At 42.4% G+C, this 18,876-nt stretch overlaps 1 protein-coding gene and 1 long non-coding RNA gene across 6 annotated transcripts in view; one reads left to right on the top strand and one right to left on the bottom strand.

Moving 5' to 3' along the window:
• Positions 1-18,876, top strand: part of LOC309519190 — a 108,579-nt gene that overhangs the window by 85,024 nt on the left and 4,679 nt on the right. The window contains exons 2-3 of the long non-coding RNA XR_014213738.1: positions 8,761-8,846; positions 10,756-10,829. This is a non-coding gene — a long non-coding RNA (uncharacterized lncRNA). The remainder of the gene's footprint in view (positions 1-8,760; positions 8,847-10,755; positions 10,830-18,876) is intronic.
• Positions 11,378-18,876, bottom strand: part of THSD7B (thrombospondin type 1 domain containing 7B) — a 633,259-nt gene continuing 625,760 nt past the window's right edge. For all 5 annotated transcript variants that reach the window (XM_082197355.1, XM_082197356.1, XM_082197357.1 and 2 more), the window contains 3 exons: positions 16,644-16,836; positions 15,692-15,779; positions 11,378-12,526 (listed from right to left, as the gene is read on the bottom strand). In XM_082197355.1, the coding sequence (XP_082053481.1) occupies positions 12,445-12,526; positions 15,692-15,779; positions 16,644-16,836 (363 nt within the window). In that variant the 3' untranslated portion in view covers positions 11,378-12,444. The remainder of the gene's footprint in view (positions 12,527-15,691; positions 15,780-16,643; positions 16,837-18,876) is intronic.

Below are 18,876 nucleotides of genomic sequence, written 5' to 3'. Positions count from 1 at the left end.
CAATTCTATGATTCTGTGATTACTAGGGTATGGTCTATAGTATGTTCCCAAGATAGCTGAAAAGCAGGATACTAATGTAAGAAAATTAATAAATATGTTTAAACCATTGCAATAAAATTGCAAAACCTGTGGCAATTTCAAGGTTATCAAATACTTTTTTCTGGGTTTTCTATTGATTTTCTGTCGACTGGACTATCAGTCTGGGTTATGTCCTATGGGTGATATCTGATCAGAGTCTTGGGCTTGACAAAGGAGGGATATACTGGAATATTCAAGTGGTCTGTGTCCAGGGATAGGGAGCATATATTTTTCCCCAGCTGAGTGTGATGACATCTACCTCTGCGTGTGTCTCTGTCACTCCCCATGAGTTGGAGAGCAAACTTCTGGAGTGGGGAATACCCATGGAGGCTCCCCATGTGATTTAGAACCCTGACCTTCTGGGGTTTCGAATCAGGCATGGAGCCTCCAGTTGTATAGTAAACCTTTAGAAACTAGCTAGATGCATAGAGAAAGTTAAATGAGGATGTATTAATCCTCACACACAGCGCACAATAACTTTCTGGTTGATCGTTACCATTGTAGTGCACTAGATGGTGCTACAGCTTTCATTTAGAGAGAATAATCAAGGGTGACTCTTTGAGGTGAACTCAAAGGTAAGGGAATTCAGGACGGCTTGGGATTAAATCTGATGCAAAGTTTAATATATGATGCCAATTGTTTTCTGGTGGTTAGTTGCTTGTGGAAATATGTTTCCCCACCAGCTTTTTCTGCTTGGTTCATCTTTTACGATTTAGATTGCTTTGACTTGTGCATTCAATCTATATCTTATTGTTAAACCCCTTCGAGCTTGACTTCCCGCAGACTCAAAGGCATTATTTGGGTCTATATCTAAAGTATTTAAATGTGTTTAGGAACAGCATATTTAAACTTTCCAAGCTTCTTTGATCAGCAGGAGCGGAAGCAGAAGCCTAAGATACAGTACGTAACAGCATGTACTCCGTTGTGGCACCTCACACTTATCACAACAGCTACAAGGGGGAGACCTGGGACAGAATAACACAGGAACAAAGCCCCTTCTGCAGCTGAAAGGAGGAGGAAGTGATGATCATAGAATCATAGAGTTGTAGCGCTGGAAGGGAACCCTGAGGGTCATCAAGTCCAACACCCCTGCAATTCAGGAATCTCAACCAAAGCACCCATGGTAGTTCTCCTCTTGCTAGTGATGGGGGCAATGTCAAAAGTGCACAGATGAACATTTGTAGTGCAAAAAGGAAGTTTTCAGGGGATGAAACATTCCTTCAAACACACACACACTTCACTGCATTTTGGTCCCTGATTTGCGCCACCTTGCCTCCAATCTGCCCACATAAAACAAGTTGTTGTCAATAATTATGTTCCTAGTCAACCGGGGATTATGTTGTGGATGTCATGGTGTGTGATCACATAGCTAAGTAGCTAAATGATGCCATCTCAAAGCCAGTTCAGAGTGAGGGAAATGCTTCCTGCTCTCACTCTGAATAGGCATACCCTCCCCCGCATTTGGAAGCTGCTTTTTCAACATAGAAATGGGACACTATTTTGATTGCTTGTTTGTTTTTTGAACACACACTCCCACAGCTTTATTAGAGACTATGGAAGAGAAAGACAATATAGACAAATATAAAGGGCCAGCTGCTATAAGACCATTGCTTGACGGTGCTTTGCAGTTTCCTTAAACACGCTATTTAAATCCCCCAGGAAGCAATTTTCCTGCAGTGCTACAAAGCCCTCAAATGGAAGTTAAGATATACATTCAGTGCTTTTTTCTTAAAAAAAAGTTTAGTGGTACTCTCATTTTGACTCAAGAAAATAATCATTTTATAGTTCAGATGGGGGGGAATACAGTAAATGGACAAAAGTGCAAAGATTCACAAAATGTTTAGTAGTATGCGTACTCCTGTGGCCCCCTAGAAAAAAGCACTGTATACATATATACATATATAATTTTATTTGTATGACGTCTTTCCACAATTCAAGCCATGCTCAAGGTGGCTTACAATATGAAAAAATACAACATAACCAAAGTAGTTATAAAACCATAAACAAAAGATTAAAAAGACACAAGCAAACTTAGCAATTTCCCTGTAAATCACAAGAGCTAAAATGAAGATACAAAAACCCAACAGCAGCAACCCTCTCTCCAACAAAAACTCCCTCCAAACAATGCCCCAGCCCAGGAGTCAGTTCAGCAGCTGAAGCTTTTGTAGCTGGAGTCAGTCAGGGCCCTTCCCAGGCCATGGGTGATATGTGGTAAGGTCTTCCAGGACTCACATTTTTTTAAAAAAACCCCCACACACATTTCTAACTTTATACGAGCACTTAGATCAGCGCTTTCCAAACTGTGTGTCGCAACATGTTAGTGTGTCGGCTGCAGTGTGTAGGTGTGTCGCGCAAGCCCTCCCCACACTCTTCCCGGGGCTGGAAAGGTGTTACATTTAACTTCCGGTTTGCTAGTAAAACTGAATTACCATGTTGCAAAATGATGCATGTCTAAGAAGTGTGTCACCAACATGAAAAGTTTGGAAAGCTCTTACTTAGATTCATTTGCTCCCTTTGGCCGTGCTGTGCTGTGACAGTGAATAACATCGTGGCCAGCCAGGGAGGAAGATGGGGCATTGCAGTGGTAGGCATGTGTTCACACACTGGTGTCTGCATGTTTGGAGCTTTGTGTGGCTGTGTAATTTATAAAATCATGCCGTGCCTACAGAGGACTCTTCAGCCTTTCTGCACCTTCTTAGTCCATTCTCTGTTCAAGTGTAGCCTTTGGAACTAAGTTTGTTGTTGTTGTTGTAGTTGTTGTTGTTTCTACTTTGCTTTCCCCATTCTTCTTGGCCCACTCTGTACTGGATGCAGAAGGTGGTAAGTCTCTTGGGATGGGTACAGTTAACTAGATGGGTTTGGTCACATCGTCTGGCAGGAAGGTGCGGGGAAAATTTATGTTACATAAGGGAAAAGTTTATGTTAGATAAGGGAACTTAAGCACCTTCGGAGTTGAAAGGCGTTTCTGGAGGCCAGCTGCTCTGAGTTTGGGGACCCATAGCTTGGATATGGGATGTTTTTGAGGCTATCCTGCCACACCTAGCCAGAGTTGTGGGGCTTCATGAGGGTTTGTGGGGCTGCATAAGGAAGACCTTCCTACTCGCTTTAAGGTGGGGCCCTGGCTTTGGGGCTATGCCTAATGCTCTTGGGTGAGGTCAGAATTCAGCTCACCTAAGGTTGAGGTTGCAGTTCTCACAATTCTCATTTCCCCTGCTGTTGCCATTAATAAAATGTGACCCTAGTTCATGTGTCGGCCTTGTTCCTGCATTTTGACAAAAATCTGGTTATGGTACACAACCTGAAAAAGATAAAACTTGGTGAATGATCTTGTCTCTTTGGAAGACAAAAAGGACCCATCTTTTCCCTTTAACTGTGTCAGTGTTGATTACAAACAGTCCCAGTCTTTTAAAATAGTTGTGGGGGCTTTGTAATAGGTTATAGGAAGGCTTTTCGTGTGTGTGTGTGTGTGTGTGTGTGTGTGTGTGTGTGTGTGTGTAAGAGAGACAGAAAGACACACAGAGAGTGTGTGTCAGTCAGCCAGCCAGCCAGCCAGACATTTGCAATATTTACAAGTTTAATAGCGGAGATCCCGAGCCTGTTGTGTGTTTCTTTAAACTGTATTAAGAGTCAAACAATCTTATGACAACATACCAGTTACAAAGGGATGAAATATTCAGTCCTACACTTGAAATTGCTGTCAACAATTCAGAGACGAGTGGACTTCTGTAGTTAAGAAGTCCCACACAAACACTTTATGATGGCGTGTTGTAGCAGAAAGTTGCATATACAAACCTTATAGGATCAAGAGAGAATAAAGGGAAAGTAACTTATTGAGTATTTTTTGAAGAAATCAACTATGAAAGTTTTTAACCTTGTCTGAGGCCAATGAAAAGGAAGGCTTTGATTCTTTGAAATAGGAGGGTTCTGCATTGTGTGTAGATTCGGTGTTTCCACCCCTTTCCACATCACAAAGAGGCCAGTGAAGACCAAGATTTGTCCAGTGGAATATTGTCTGCTGGTGCAGATTCTAGGTGTGATGAATGAAGGTGCCTGTGGAAGTGTAAGAGAAGGAAGTCCTTTCTATATATTTCTTTTGTATCCATGGATCTAAGAGAGGAATGAATTTCTTAGAATTCCTTTTAAACACAAGAAAGAAACACATTTTTGCCTTCCGTGATTTTTACATTTTCAACCAGAGCCTACCCTTTTCTCTTTCTTGTAAAGGAATACATATAATTCATGTTATTCCCAGGGGAGGAGTGCACTGACCCCCCCAACATCCACCTTATTTTTATACAGTGGTACCTCAGGTTACATAAGCTTCAGGTTACAGACTCCGCTAACCCAGAAATAATACCTCGTGTTAAGAACTTTGCTTCAGGATGAGAATAGAAATTGTGCTCCGGTGGCACGGCGGCAGCAGGAGGCCCCATTAGCTAAAGTGGTGCTTCAGGTTAAGAACAGTTTCAGGTTAAGAACAGACCTCCGGAACAAATTAAGTACTTAACCTGAGGTACCACTGTATCTGTGTTTTTTTTAAAAAAAACTTACTTGTTTCTGATTTACTACACACACTCTCCACTTTTATCACTAATTTGTGTTCTCAGCCACTCTGTATACAGTGGTAACTCAGGTTAAGAACTTAATTTGTTCTGGAGGTCTGTTCTTAACCTGTGGTACCACTTTAGCTAATGGGGCCTCCCACTGCCGCCACGCCACCGGTGCGCAATTTCTGTTCTCATCCTGAAGCAAAGTTCTTAACCCGAGGTACTATTTCTGGGTTAGTGGAGTCTGTAACCTGAAGCGTCTGTAACCCGAGGTGCCACTGTAATATGAAGCTCTGTGTCCCTCCATTCACTATAATAAGGAATCTAAAAATGACTATAACTCTAACCCTTTTGGCCAAAGTGGATGAAATGTACAGGCCTTGGAGAGCTCTCCAGAGTGCATTAAGCCTTCCAAATTGCAGACAAATGGGTCCAGGTCACTTTTGCAGGGGAAGTTAAAAGGGATTCACTTTCTTCCATAATCCATTGCAGGCATGTCCCAACAGGTAGATCGTGATCTACTGGTAGATCACGGAGTGTTCCTGGTAGATCCTGGTTGACCTCTGGCCCCTCAGCGATCTCCTTACAAAAAAGCAAAAAAACCAACACACACCCCAACTTTGGCTTTCTAAAAAAAGCTCAAGCTCCACAACTTTGGCTTCCTTAAAAAAGCTGCACAACTTTGGGTAGATCACTACCAGTTTTTTTTTAATACTGTGAGTAGATTGCAGTCTATTGAGAGTTGGACGTCCCTGCATTACAGAAAAGGGAGAGCAGGGGTTTGTCTCTCTCTCGCCTTAAAATAATTAAGAGGTGGCTAAATGGTGTGTATTATTGGCTGTACATTTTTTAAAAACCTTGCAGCTTCACACTGGTTTTTCCAGTGCTTGTTTCTGTCCTACAACAGGCCTTACAATATGATGATGCTTAGAACACAGAGTGGAGTTCTGAAGAGCTCTGGGTTTTGTTGTTAAAGCAGAGAGATATAGGATTTTAAAAAGAGGCTTTTAACTTCTTTTTTTAAAACATCCACAACTGTGCTTTAACAGATAAATAAATCTAGTCTTTTTCAGTCGTCCACAGGCAACTTTTGGATGACCTCACCGCTTGAAAGGCCCATGGACCCAAAGGAACATAGAAATATAGAAAAGCATGTAAAGCTTTCTATAAGGTACAGAAAAGTACCGAAAGGACAAAGCAACACAAGGCTATGTAGCAGCCCTGATCCAACTGGGAGGAAGTTATTGACGTTGTGCTTTGACACAGAAGAAGAGGAAGACCCACACCCTCAAAAATAAACCACCCCACCTCAATACACCTCACTATTCAGATCATGTGCATAACCAATGCACACCCCTCGTTATTGCATTCCAGCATTGCTTACATGCCTAATGTTAATAATATAGGGTGTTGCACAATCTACATATGCTGAAAATCCCTCTTTATGACACTGTTAAAGGGAGTTCTGATGTACAGCAATGGCCCCCTTGCCTGCATTGTAGGGAAACCTAGGAGAACTTGGGACATCAGACTAAGATTGGAGATTGGGGAGAAAGAGTTGGAGTAGTCAAAAAGGTATATATCTGATATACACTTTCATTTGCTTCTTCAGGAGCAACAACAAATCAATAGACATTCTCACATCTAGCCATCATAGAATTGTCAATATAATCTCTCTCCAGTCCAGGTGCATAGACTATGCCATTTTTTGAAAGGCATTGACAAAAATAAAACTTTCAGCTCTTTATTGAATGGAAGAAGTCACAACGAAGTTATTCTTTATCCCAGCTCCCAAATTTCAACAACGTTCTGATCTTTAAACGCATAGTTTGATGGTTAAGAAACAGCATTTCAGTATTGCAAATTATCTCCAAATCTCCTGCATTTCATATACGCATGCCAATGTCTGTGGGTTAACATGGTGGGAGGGCTTTGCAGGGCGTGCAGTATGAGTGCCTGGTTGAGGGTTTTCAATCTTTAGTTCCCTGGAGGAACTCACGCTGCATTCCTTTCTGAGCACTCCATTGCCCAGCTGGCTGTGTGTGGTCTGATGCAGGAATCTGAAATGAAGGTTTGGCTCCATGGTCAGTCTCAGATCTAAATTTACAAGGCCCACTTCCACATCGCTCTGGGTACCTGCAAATATGCCTCTCTCTCCCCCTCCCCCCCAGCTTTGCTGTTGTGCGGAAATCAGCCCTGGTACTTTCCCCTACAGTTGGCGTTTTTGCTCTCCCAGGGATCTATAAGTCATCCATCATCGCTTGTCTTAACTGATTCAGCCACCTCTTAAACAAAGAAAGGTGGAAAATGGCAAATCCAAATTACTTAATTATTTAAGTTGTATTACTTACCGACTGCGCAGAGGTGGTTGGAGGATTGATTAGCTAACACGGCTGCGAGGAGCTCTGAAGACAAAAAACTGCAACTGAGCAATAAATTGCAGGTCACCAAGCCCTGAGTCAGCTCTTCTGAAATCAATGGAAGCCATTTAATGGCTTGAGCGAACAGAGGCTCAAAATGCCAAATGAACACATTGGCCTTTGCTGTTAGTGTGCTGGCTGCCAATAGGCATTAGCTACACACATGTAAACTCCCCTTGGTGTAGATTCAAACTTATTTGAACTCCTGTGACACGCATTAAGAAAACACTGTGGCTATTTTACTAATAGAATGCAGGGGCTGGGTTGAAATGGAAGATCTTTCCTATAAATTGGGCTCTTTAGGAGATGCGCCTACAAACCATCGATTGCACATCGCACACAAGTGGGATGGAATGCCAGTATCCTAGCAATGCCTTTAAGAGCAATTTGAAAAAGTGAAAAGCATTCCTTTTCTACTATCCTTTGGACATCCCATCTGCCTGAACTAATGGCTGATTAAAGCATAATGAATTTGTATTAAATGGTTCTCCCCTCACAAGTGAAATGCCTGCATTAGGAATAAACTTTAAAGAATTCTCTCTCACTCGCATTCAGAGGAAAATTATTACTCTACTGGGATAAGTAGGAGTTTTGCCATTGTATTAAATTCAGAAATAATTGTACCTCTTTGCTTGAAGTTATTGTATTTACCAGGAGGGGGGAAAAACAGTAACATTGATTTTTGCTTCCTATTCCGTGCAAATGGCTTTTCCAAATGGATAGTCATCCTGTAAACTTTTAACCCACATTTTTGCCCAAGCCAGTTTTGCATTCTTCTGTAACTGAGTGTGTTAACCGGCAAAACTAAGTACATTTATCAAAGTGGAAATATTTGCTTGTAGCCATTTCTTCAGTGGAATTCATTATTCAAGATACAGGAGCAGCCGTATTTTTTAAACGAGGGTATAATGCATTTGACTGAAATATAACTGTAGGCACTGAAATACATAGGAAAACTAAATAAGAACTGTGATAATCACTAATAACTACTCAAAACTGAGATTTCATATATGCCATTTCTTATCCACATTCAAGAGGCCACTAGTAACAAGGGGTGCTGACAGGACTTGTCTACACGTGCAACACAATGTGATGGAGGTGGACCACTCTATTTCATACCCATTTTTGAATGTTTCCCTATTTTAAAAACTGGATTTTTTTTAAAGCACAGGCCTGGACTAGGACTATAATCTTTCCCCCTGATATACTACCTTTCTACTTGCAGGGACATTATTTATTCTTATTGTGGTAATATTACTAGATGTTTTCCATTACGTGTGTGCATGGCAACAAATATGTACGTGTGTACTCGGCGGACACATGCAATGAGATCTTTAGTTTAGAGTCTTGTTTGCCTTGGGGATATTATACTGCATACTAGGAAATGAGTATTCAGAGGACAAGCCAAGGTTCAGAATCAAGACACACAGACAGAAAGACAGACAGGTTGATTGATTTTGGATTAATAGGAGGCTTGTTACAGAATAAAAGAGGGCAAATTGAGGTAGGAAATCTCACATGCCAAATATGGAGGAAAATGTATGGCGAGAGATGCCAGACAGACAAGTGGGCGCCCCAATTGTTAAAAATGAGAGGAGTTGGATAAGAGCGGGTCACTGGCACCAGTGTAGCTAAGCTTAGAAACAGAAAAGTTAGAGAATTGAGGCTTTCTTGTACGAGGCTGTACATCACATAGTGATGTGTTTGTTCCCTAGGCTCCTCAATGGAACTGAGTTCAGAACAGCAGCAAAATTGGAGAAAGGAAATGAGTACCAGGAGGCAGGAGAGGAATGGAGCCCAGGTAACTAACTACATACCATGGAAAAGCAGGGTTTTGATGTGCAACGAAAAATTGCATGGGCTGGAAGGTTCCTATATTAATGGCTGCCAAGGAGCTGTTCAGTGGTGGTGGTGACACTTCCATACAAGGCTCTAAGAAGGTGCAAATTCGGGGTCTGCTCTTGGATGGTTGGATAGCCCAGTTGGTTTGAGCGTGATGCTGATAATGTCAAGGTTGCAGGTTTGTTTTCCGTAAGGGGCAGCTGCATATTCCTGCATTGCAGGGGGTTGTACTAGAATACTAGATGATTCTCAGAGTCCCTTCCAACTCTATGATTCTGTGCTTAAGTTATGAACTGAGTGACGAGAGAGCCATTTGCACAAGAAGTGTTCTCAAGCAGATATACCTAATACATAATGAGACAATATCATTAATTGCTACAAATCAAGGTCAGCCAGTACAATTGTTGCCCTGACTGTCCCTAAGCCCAACCAAAGTTGTTGACCTTTGTTTAAGGATTTCCCCCCAAAGTTGTGGATTGAAGTTGTTGAGCTTTTTTTAGGGTTGTAATCAGACAGAGGCTGGATTAAACCGACCGGTCGGCTGGATTGGGCCCCCAAAATGGACTTTGGACATGCCTGGTTTAGATGGAAGCCCAAGCACCTTGGCTCAGCGAGGCAGAGCACCTTGAGAGCAGTGGGAACAAACAAAAGTGGCATTTCTCCCAATTTGAAGTTGCCTATTCTACACTACCACCTTGAGAAATTATAATACTCACCTACAGTGTAAAGTTGAGCGCTCTGTTCTACCACTTCAGTATTCTCCCATCTTATTCTGCCTGCAGGTGTAGACCCAATGTAATAAGCATGCACTTTTTTATTGAATGCATGAAGATTAGAATGCTATTATAATTTAGGTGGCTGGGAAGAAGGTTGAGTTCATGGTAATGATTTCATTGGAATAAGTGCTAAAGAAAAGTCAAATACCACTCCACTGAAAGACTGTATTCAAAAGTGATCACTTAGAGTCTTAACTGACTTGGAACAAAAATTGTTCACATTGTGCGGAAGCTTAATCCATTCTGATGGGTAACAACTTTAATACATCCAAAAAGTCGGGTTGTGAATATCTGATATACTGCCTTGCAGTTTAGAATAGAATGACATTGCTTTTAAAATAATCTGCCCCTTCACTCACATATGGTAATAAAATTACGTTCCGGGGAAATTAACGTCAATCTTGTAGAACTTGGTTAAATATTTAGCAAAGCTTGCGCTAACCATAAATGGGCCAATCTTTCCTTTCTTTCAGAACAATAGAGATGTCAATTTAGCTAATGGTAATTGTCTTCCCACGAGCCCCTTATGGACAAAAGGAAATTCTTTACTATCTTTTAAGGATTATATTATGACGAATTTCATTCTGCCTTTGTCAGAGCAGTCACTGTGGCATAAGTTGAAGCTCGAGAGTGGAATAAAACCTAAGATGAGGGCAGCCGTGCCATTTACGACCCATCTAGTTGTGTGGGGCTGGTTGCTTCTGCTCTGGTGAGAAGCCAGGCAGCAAACTGACCTTTCAACTATCATAGTGCTAAATTAGGTGTCATTGTAGGCAGGGGCTGTGTGGCCAACAGGCTTTTGAGATGGATATGAGATCTCCTGCCCTTTCTTTTCCACGACCCATTAGAAAAAGAGGGGGGATTCAACAAACTAGTCCTAGTCTCAGAAGCCTACATAAGGACTTCTGCTAGCACAGTGGGGCTTTTGTCCCTTCACCCCCCTACATACCCTTTAAATTGGCTTGAGCGGGGACAGGAGAATTCCCAGAACAGCTTGCTGGTGTGGTCATTTTAACTACCTAACAACACCCCTGCTTGTAGTGCTCTGGCCTTAAGGGAGAAAATTCATATCTATCTATGGCTTCTTTTCAGATGGAAATCACCAGAACTCAGAACTCTTAGATGGGCACCATTACCATGATAAGAGAACAAGAGAGGCATTCATGGTGAGTTCTGACACCTCTTTTTCCAGAGAAATAGCACCAAAATCTCCAAAACCATTCAGAGTATTTTTAACTTAGTTAGTAATGACAGCTAGATTATTTTCTGTTGGCTGCTTATTTATTTATTGGCCAATGCCATAGCTGTCAACTTTTCCCTTCTCTTGTGAGGAATCCTATTCGGAATAAAGGAATTTCCCATTAAAAAAAGGGAAAAGTTGACAGGTATGGCCAATGCAGGGGGAAGGGTAGCTTTCAATTGTGGATATACCGGCTGTAGTAGAGAGATACATGCAGCTCTTTTGAGAACATCTAAAGACAAGTTCTTCATTCAGAGAAACAGACCTGTAATGGAGAACATCTTCACCTCTTGAGACTTACTGAATCTGGTTTTTCATACATAACTGCAACATGAACCCATTTTGAATCCCTCTCTCATACATTTGGCTCATGAATGTGGTATGATTAGGTTATCAGGAGATTTTCATTCTGTTGGACCAAAAAGAAAGCCTTTTACTGACAGAGATTGCAGTGTGCCTGGGTCAACATTCCCACACTCTTTAGCTTTTTATTTGCTTATAAATACATGTCAATACCACAAGATGGCACTTCCTTACTTGCAACATATACTATTACAAACACGTATCTTCTTCAGGATGTCCAGAATGTAGACTTGGAAACCTTTTTAAAACGCAAGGCCTTCTACAAACAGTACTTTGTGTGATATGTATAATAAATAAGGTCAAGAATAAACTTTAAAAAAAAAAGAATTTACAAATATTCCAGATAATAAAGTTTAAAATACAAAAGCAGAATTCATATTAAACAAACTGAATTACAGTTTTCAATGGTTAAAAATGTATCTAAATGGCTTAATACTAATTTAAAATATATATTTGAGCACTTTCATCTTCCTAGTCATCAAAACATCTGCCAGTTTCTTTTTCTTCTTCTTCCTCTTCCAAAAAAACAGGGTTACAAAGCAATCTGGGTCTTGTGCTGCAAAATTTTTCCCAGTGCTTGTTATCCTGCTCCTCTGATCTCAATCTGAAGGGAAATCAGATTGTTTTCCCATCTAAGAAACCCAAAAACTTAGAAAACGAAGGGAATTCCAGACATTTTTGAGAAACGTATGAATCAGTTTCACAGTTCAAATGTAACTCAAATGTAAACACTAGAAAACTCATTGCTGAAAGAGGTGAAGAATAAAGAAGCTTGCACTAATATAGTGCGTAATGATGCCATGTCGAACTTGTCCTTTACAGTAAATGTCACCTTTCTTCCCCCCAGGATTGTCATGCTTTTAAAGGTAAAAATCAGTAGTAGCCTGCAGATTGACTTGTTCATCCTTATTCCCATTGATAAACAGGAATGATGCATTTCTCAGGTCCCCCTTGGGAAAAGTGTTGCCAAGTTATAGAAGGTCCTTGAGTGCCATGTTCTTCAGATAAACCAAAAGGCAAAACTGCTACATTTGCAAACTGTATTCTGCCCATGTGTATCAGCAATTGTGAGATGCTTCCAAAAAACATAAATAAGATCCAAACCGAGAAAGGGAAAAAAATGGTGGGTGGGGAAGCAGTTAAGGCAGTTGATGTCTACATTTGGATTTCGGTCCACGTCACATGTCAACATCTCCATCGTAGGCTAGGGTCAGACACTTCGGTTGTGGAGGAGCATGTTGCTGCTGCTTTGGCTTTTTGCTAAAAGGGGGGAGAAAACATCTCTTTAGAAAACTTAAAATATGAATTAAATATAATGTAGTGGGCTTCCAGGTCAGCTCTGCCTTAATGGAGGCAGCCCCCACGACAGCAGGAGATAGTTGGTGAAGGAAGAACAAGGATTATTGAGGGTAATCATCCTTGTAATTCCCCCCCAGGGACCAGAGAAACGGACTTCACTCGCAGTTCATCTTGGTACCTGGCTCTTGGTCTGGCATGGAATATGGGGGCTGGACAAGGAGGTGCTGAGTGCAAAAGCACTTAGCCTGCTGAAAACCCCCCAACGCCGCCATTAAGAAGAAGAGGTTCTCTTGTTAATTAGACTAAAGTAAAATAATAAAATGGGCATGATCCAGCCAAAGTTAAACACTATTGATTGTGATGGGTGATTTAAGCACATGGCTAAAGCTTTTTGCACTGAAATCAATTGGACTTAAAAGTGGCTGGGTCATGCAAAACTGGAATGCTGAATTGCAGCTATAGCTAGCTATTTCCCCCATGCAGTTAAAATATGGAAAATCTGACAACTCTACAAGAATGTCCAGCTGTTAGTTGACAGAAAATATAAATTCTAAGGACACAATCTAAGGTTGCATTAAAAAGCTTTAAATTTGTTTGTTAAATGACAATTCAAAATGTAAATTAGGAATTTTGTGAGATCTTATGCACTCTACAAGATCTCATCAAATCTTGCCAGAATCCACCATTGCTGCTGCACAACCCGGGTAAGGGAGGCTCTGACAGTGGAGGCAAAACAGGGCTGACCCTACCATTAGGCAGCAGCCTCAGGTGGCAGATTCTGAGAGCCAGGGAATGAACAGAACTATGTGTTCCTGCTCTATACACCCTAAGCTAGTCTGCTGTCTTCAAGTGCAGTGGAAGGCACTCTCTATTTGCCAGCAATGAATTGAGACCAACTACCAGTCTTTTGTACATATATTGGGAGGAGATGCCATTTTATCCTTTGCCTCAGGCAGCAAAATGTCTTGGGGCTTCCCTGAGACAGAGCATAGGTATTTTGGCTAGTAGGCACTGCTAACCTTTCCTCCATGAATCTCCTCCATGCTTTAAAGTTTAAGCCATTTCCTTCCACTTTTCTTAACAACTAGTCTGTTGGGCTCAAAAGCTCGCTCACAATTTTGTGCCATTTCAGTGGGTCATCACTATCAGGGACTGCAAAAAATACCAGCATAAAAGTGTCTGTTGAATATGCATGAGATCATATCCTACCTCCTCTTCTTTGCTTATTTTGTGGGATTCTTTCTGGGGTTGGGCAGAAGTGTATTAATTTGGCATGCAGAGGACTGGCAAACAGCACTCTATTGTGTTCCCTGCTATGGGATAAGTGACAGCACTTTGCTCCTCCACTGGTGCTCATCCTCAGCAATCCACCTTCTGTTTCTTACACTATACCCTTTTTATTTTCAGCTCATCCTGCTTTTTAAAAGTGCCTTCCATTTTTCCTTTCTGTTTGGAATTGTATGGGATTAAACCTCGCAGTAACAGCTTTGGTAAGAGCTGCTCAATATCGGGACAGACTCCCTCAGAAGGTAGTGGGCTCTTGAGGTTTTTCAACAAGGGATGGATGGCCATCTGTTGGGGATTCTTTAGCTGTGATTCCTGCAAAGTCTAGATTCCTAAAAGACTAGATGACTTCCAACTCCCTTCCAGCTCTGTTCCTGTGGGTGTAGTGACAACATAAAATGAAGCTCTGAAAGTACACATGGTTCTCTCTTGTACATACATATTATTTTGTGCTTCATCCTAAGACAAAGTGACAATGTTCTCAAATACCACATTGTTTCCTAATTACATCCAACAGAAAACAATGTGACACTGGAGTGTTGTCCTTGCAAGTTACCATATTTTTCACCCTATAAGACGCACTTTTTCCCCTCCAAAAATGAAGGGGAAATGTGTGTGCGTCTTATGGGGTGAATGCAAACTCCTTGGCTTCAGCGATAGCAACGCGAAGCCTCCGAAGCCTGCGCTCCGGAGGCTTCGCGTTGCTTCCACTGAAGCCAGGAGAGTCTGCTCTTCGAGGCTGGCGGTGGGGAAAGCAGCGCTTCCCTCATCGCCAGCCCCAGAGGATGGGGGGCAGCAGGAAGGTGCGCGACGCCTTCCCGCTACTCTCCAACCCTCCTTTGGGCTTTTGCGGGAGATGGGGGAATTCCCCCACCTCCCGCAAAAGCCGTGCGCTCTTTAAAGGGGCTCCGCGGCTTCTGCTGGCTTTTCTAGGAGGGGGGGATTCCCCCATCTGCTAGAAAAGCCCGCAGGAGCCGCGCGCCCTTTAAAGAGCAAGCGGCTCTTGGGGCCTTTTCCCCAAGAAGGGAGAAAGGACTGACTGGCCAAGTCAGTCCCTTCTCCCTCCTGCGGGCTTTTGCCGGGAGATGGGGTAATTCCCCCACCTCCCGCAAAAGCAGGCAAAAGCCGTGCACTCTTTAAAGGGGCTCTGCAGCTTTTCTAGGAGGTGGGGGAATTCCCCCACCTCCTAGAAAAGCCCACAGGAGCCGCGCACCCTTTAAAGAGCGCACCACTCTTGGGGGCTTTTCCCCGAGGAGGGAGAAGGGACTGACTGGCCGTTTCAGTCCCTTCTCCCTCCTGGTTGAGAAGCCCGCAGGAGTCATGTGGGGCTCCTGTGGGCTTTTGCGGGAGGTGGGGGAATTCTGCCACCTCCCGCAAAAGCTGGGAGAAAGTCTTGGAGTAGCGCACAGGCTGTGTGCAGCCTGTCCGCTGCTCCCAGAGCTGCGGGGGGGGGGATCATATTTTTTTCCTTGATTTCCCCCCCTGAAAACTAGGTGCGTCCTATGGGCCGGTGCGTCCTATAGGGCGAAAAATACGGTATTTATCATTTTGATTTATATTAACTTGATTTGAGTTCATCCATCCTGGTTCTAGTGAAGTGTCTGAAATTGAGATAAAAACCTATAAAATAAGGAGTTGGTGTGGTCTAGTGGCTAGAATGTCATGAAGCTCCCTGGGTGACATTAGGCCAGTCCCTGCCTCCTAGCCCAACCTACCACACAGGGTGGTTGTGGGGAAAGCCTGAGAAAAGGGGGGGGGACCATTTATACCACCTTGGGATATAAATGCAATAAGAAAAATAAAAATAAAACAAAGAAAAGAATAAGTAGACAGAATACTTACCAAACAAGGTATGAGGTGAATATTAGGGAAACTATCATGAGAAACCCACCCGCTGATACTCCATAGACCCATATTTTAAGTTTTCCATCTGGATCAGAAAAGGGAAGAAAACAAAACAAGGCAAATTGTAACTTTTAAACATTGAAATAAAGTGATTATCTAGCTATGAATATAGTAAAAGGAAGCATGTACACAGAAATCCATGTAGCATGCAATGGTGAGATAACAAATGCTGATCAGTTGCTCCTATTAGAGATGCCAATCTGGATACAAAAATAAGCTTCTCTGTGCACATCAACTCCACCAAATTCTGGTCTGTGGGTGTGAGACTGCATTCAGCACCACGGGTGGACCTGTACCTAATACATAATCAATGCTGCCCGAATCATCTACTTGTTAAGTAAATAAGAGCAGAAGACTATGCTGAATCCTCCTGTTTGCCTGGCAGGTGATCAGCACTGACAGCGCTCACAGTGACAAGCAATCTTGGGATAAAGGGCATCTTCATCAGCCCAGCAGCAGGTGTGCAGCCGTCTGCTTGATTCCCAGTTCCCTGGATTGGGACCACTGTGATTAGAGCCCAAAGCAACATGGAGGTGACTGACAGATGCAATTAAGAGTTTTGCAGAAAATATCAATCTAGGAATTAGACTAGTTTTTTTTCTTCATTGTATGGCAGTCTCATCTACTAAAGACAACAGTACCTTTCTTGGTTAATTATGTAAGAATTATAAAAATGGCATTGGCTGTAACACTGCAAATATTACAGTGATGTTTCGGCACAATTTTACAATGTAATGTAAATGGAATTCAATGCATTTAATTAAGTTGCAAACGTGAGTTTGCATATCCTGCAGCAACGTTTCTAATTGCATGATCCACTGTGCACTAATTTTATTTTTATAGTGTGTGGATTAAAAAAAATATCTCACCATATTTTATCTTTTTTTACCTGGATTAAAAGGCTGAATGGACCATCCTTTGAAAATATCATGCATTTTTGAGTTGACGGGTTTATGTTTTGCAGCATTCGTTTTGACATCAGCTTTCTTATCTTCTAAACCAGGTATCTTCATGCAGTAATCCAGGAAGCCATTTGATCTCATTATTTCTGTATAGCCTCTCTCGCAACCGCAGGTTCCACTCTAGGTAATAAGAACATATTCAGCACTGAAATCAGCCCATAGAAACTCACCACAAAAGATGTTTCTGCTGAGAGGTTGCTGGCTTTTCACAGGTTAGCCTGTGCCAAATGGTATATGTATTTGTTTAAGTTTAAAGCCCAACCTATCCCAAAGGCTTAGGACAGATTGCCAGTATTGTACAAACTGATAAAAGGGTTTCTTTTATCACAGTAAAGCAATGGGGGATCTGCCCCTTTTTTGCTTGGTTTGGATAAAAGCATTGTAACAGAAACACGGATCACAAAATCTATCTTTGTAAAAAAAAAGTTCATGCCAGTGAAAATCCTGCAACGTTAGAAAGGCAAAGTTAGTAAAAAATACCTAAGGCTAGGCAGACTGACATGGGAGCAACCCTCTTTGCATTCAATTGGACTTATTTCAGATAGGCATGCATGAACTCACACATATGCAGTGCTGTTGTTGCTTGTCTATATCATTTCACATAGTAGCTGGAAGATCAAAGATACAAATGCTAACCTTCCCAACCTGCGGGGTTTGTAAGAGTAGGGATGTACAAACATACCCCGCTGCATGTGGAATCTGAAAAAAACTCAGCCAAACAGCAGGTACATCATGGCTCCCAGTCATGGTTGCTATCACTCTGTAGGCATTGATTTTCAACATGTTAACTTTTCAAGGTGTAACATCTACCTGACTACTTGTACCAGACCTATCCTACATTTTCATTACACTTTAAAGGTAAAGGTAAAGGTACCCCTGACCGTTAGGTCCAGTTGCAGATGTCTCTGGGGTTGCGCACTCATCTCGTTCTATAGGCTGAGGGAACCGGTGTTTGTCCGCAGACAGCTTACAGGTCATGTGGCCAGCATGACTAAGCCGCTTCTGGCGCGCCAGAGAAGCGCATGGAAACGCCGTTTACCTTCCCGCCGGAGCAGTACCTATTTATCTACTTGTACTTTGATGTGCTTTCGAACTGCTAGGTGGGCAGGAGCTGGGACCAAGCAACGAGAGCTCACCCCGTCGTGGGGATTAAAACCGCCGACCTTCTGATCGGCAAGTCCTAGGCTCTGTGGTTTAACCCACAGCGCCACCCCACAAATAACCCACTGCCTGATATTCCTTGTGGAATATATATATGGGTGCAAATGTGTGGCAAAATTCTCCTCGCCACATGAGTGAATGTCATGGACTGGTTCCAGCTGGCATCCCTCCTGTGAGAGAAGGCTGATGGATCTAGGGGAGGCTTCCATCAGCAAAATGGAAAAGCAATTTTCAGTGATTCCTCCTTTCCCTGTAGATTTGAGGAAGGGGCTGAGGGTGTGAGAGGAAATTGCCAAAGGTTGCAGTGTGTTGTCACACACCTTGCAAGCTTCCAACAGGTGAACAGGAAGCTGGATGAGACCGGCCATTGGCCTGATTCAGCAGGTTTGTCTTATGTTCTTAACCAAGAGCCTTCTGCCAGCAGAGGGACACCGCCTGAATACAAGCCATGGTTACATGGTTAACACCTTGTGGTGGAATGCCACTCAGTCACCTGTATGCACTTTTCTTTGGTGGAGAAATTCACAACCGTTAGACACAATGACCTGGCTTACACATCATGTTAAACCAAACTATGGCTTAGCACAAAGGAGCAAACTTGTGGGTTCCTGGAGCAAAGACTGCAAACCAGCAAAGTCATGGTTTGGCTTAGCGGTACATACAGTCCTGCCCTGATCCAGAGACACCATTAGCTGTGATAAAGCTTTGTTTTTGGCTTACTCCTCATAGGTTGTTGTGGATGTTATTATCTGTGCTAAGTAAACTATGGTTTGGCTTAACATTATATTCTAACTGGGCCAAAGTCAAAAGGGAAGGGAAGCTATCCTAGTAGGATAATTTTATTTCAAATAATTCTGGAGGAGGAGGAAGAATAACACAGCTTCTGAACGGAGAGGGGACCAGGCTGCTGATGGCACATGAACTGAATATTCTTTCTGGTGGACAAGGATAATGGGTTTTTTTTGGGGGGGGGCTCACAGCCTTATATCTAAAATTACA

The sequence above is a fragment of the Podarcis vaucheri genome, assembly GCF_965113315.1.
Source record: "Podarcis vaucheri genome assembly, chromosome: 1".
NCBI classification, from domain to species: Eukaryota; Metazoa; Chordata; class Lepidosauria; order Squamata; family Lacertidae; genus Podarcis; species Podarcis vaucheri.
The sequence above is the reverse complement of the archived record's forward strand: the minus strand, read 5'-3'. Positions and strand labels throughout refer to the sequence as shown.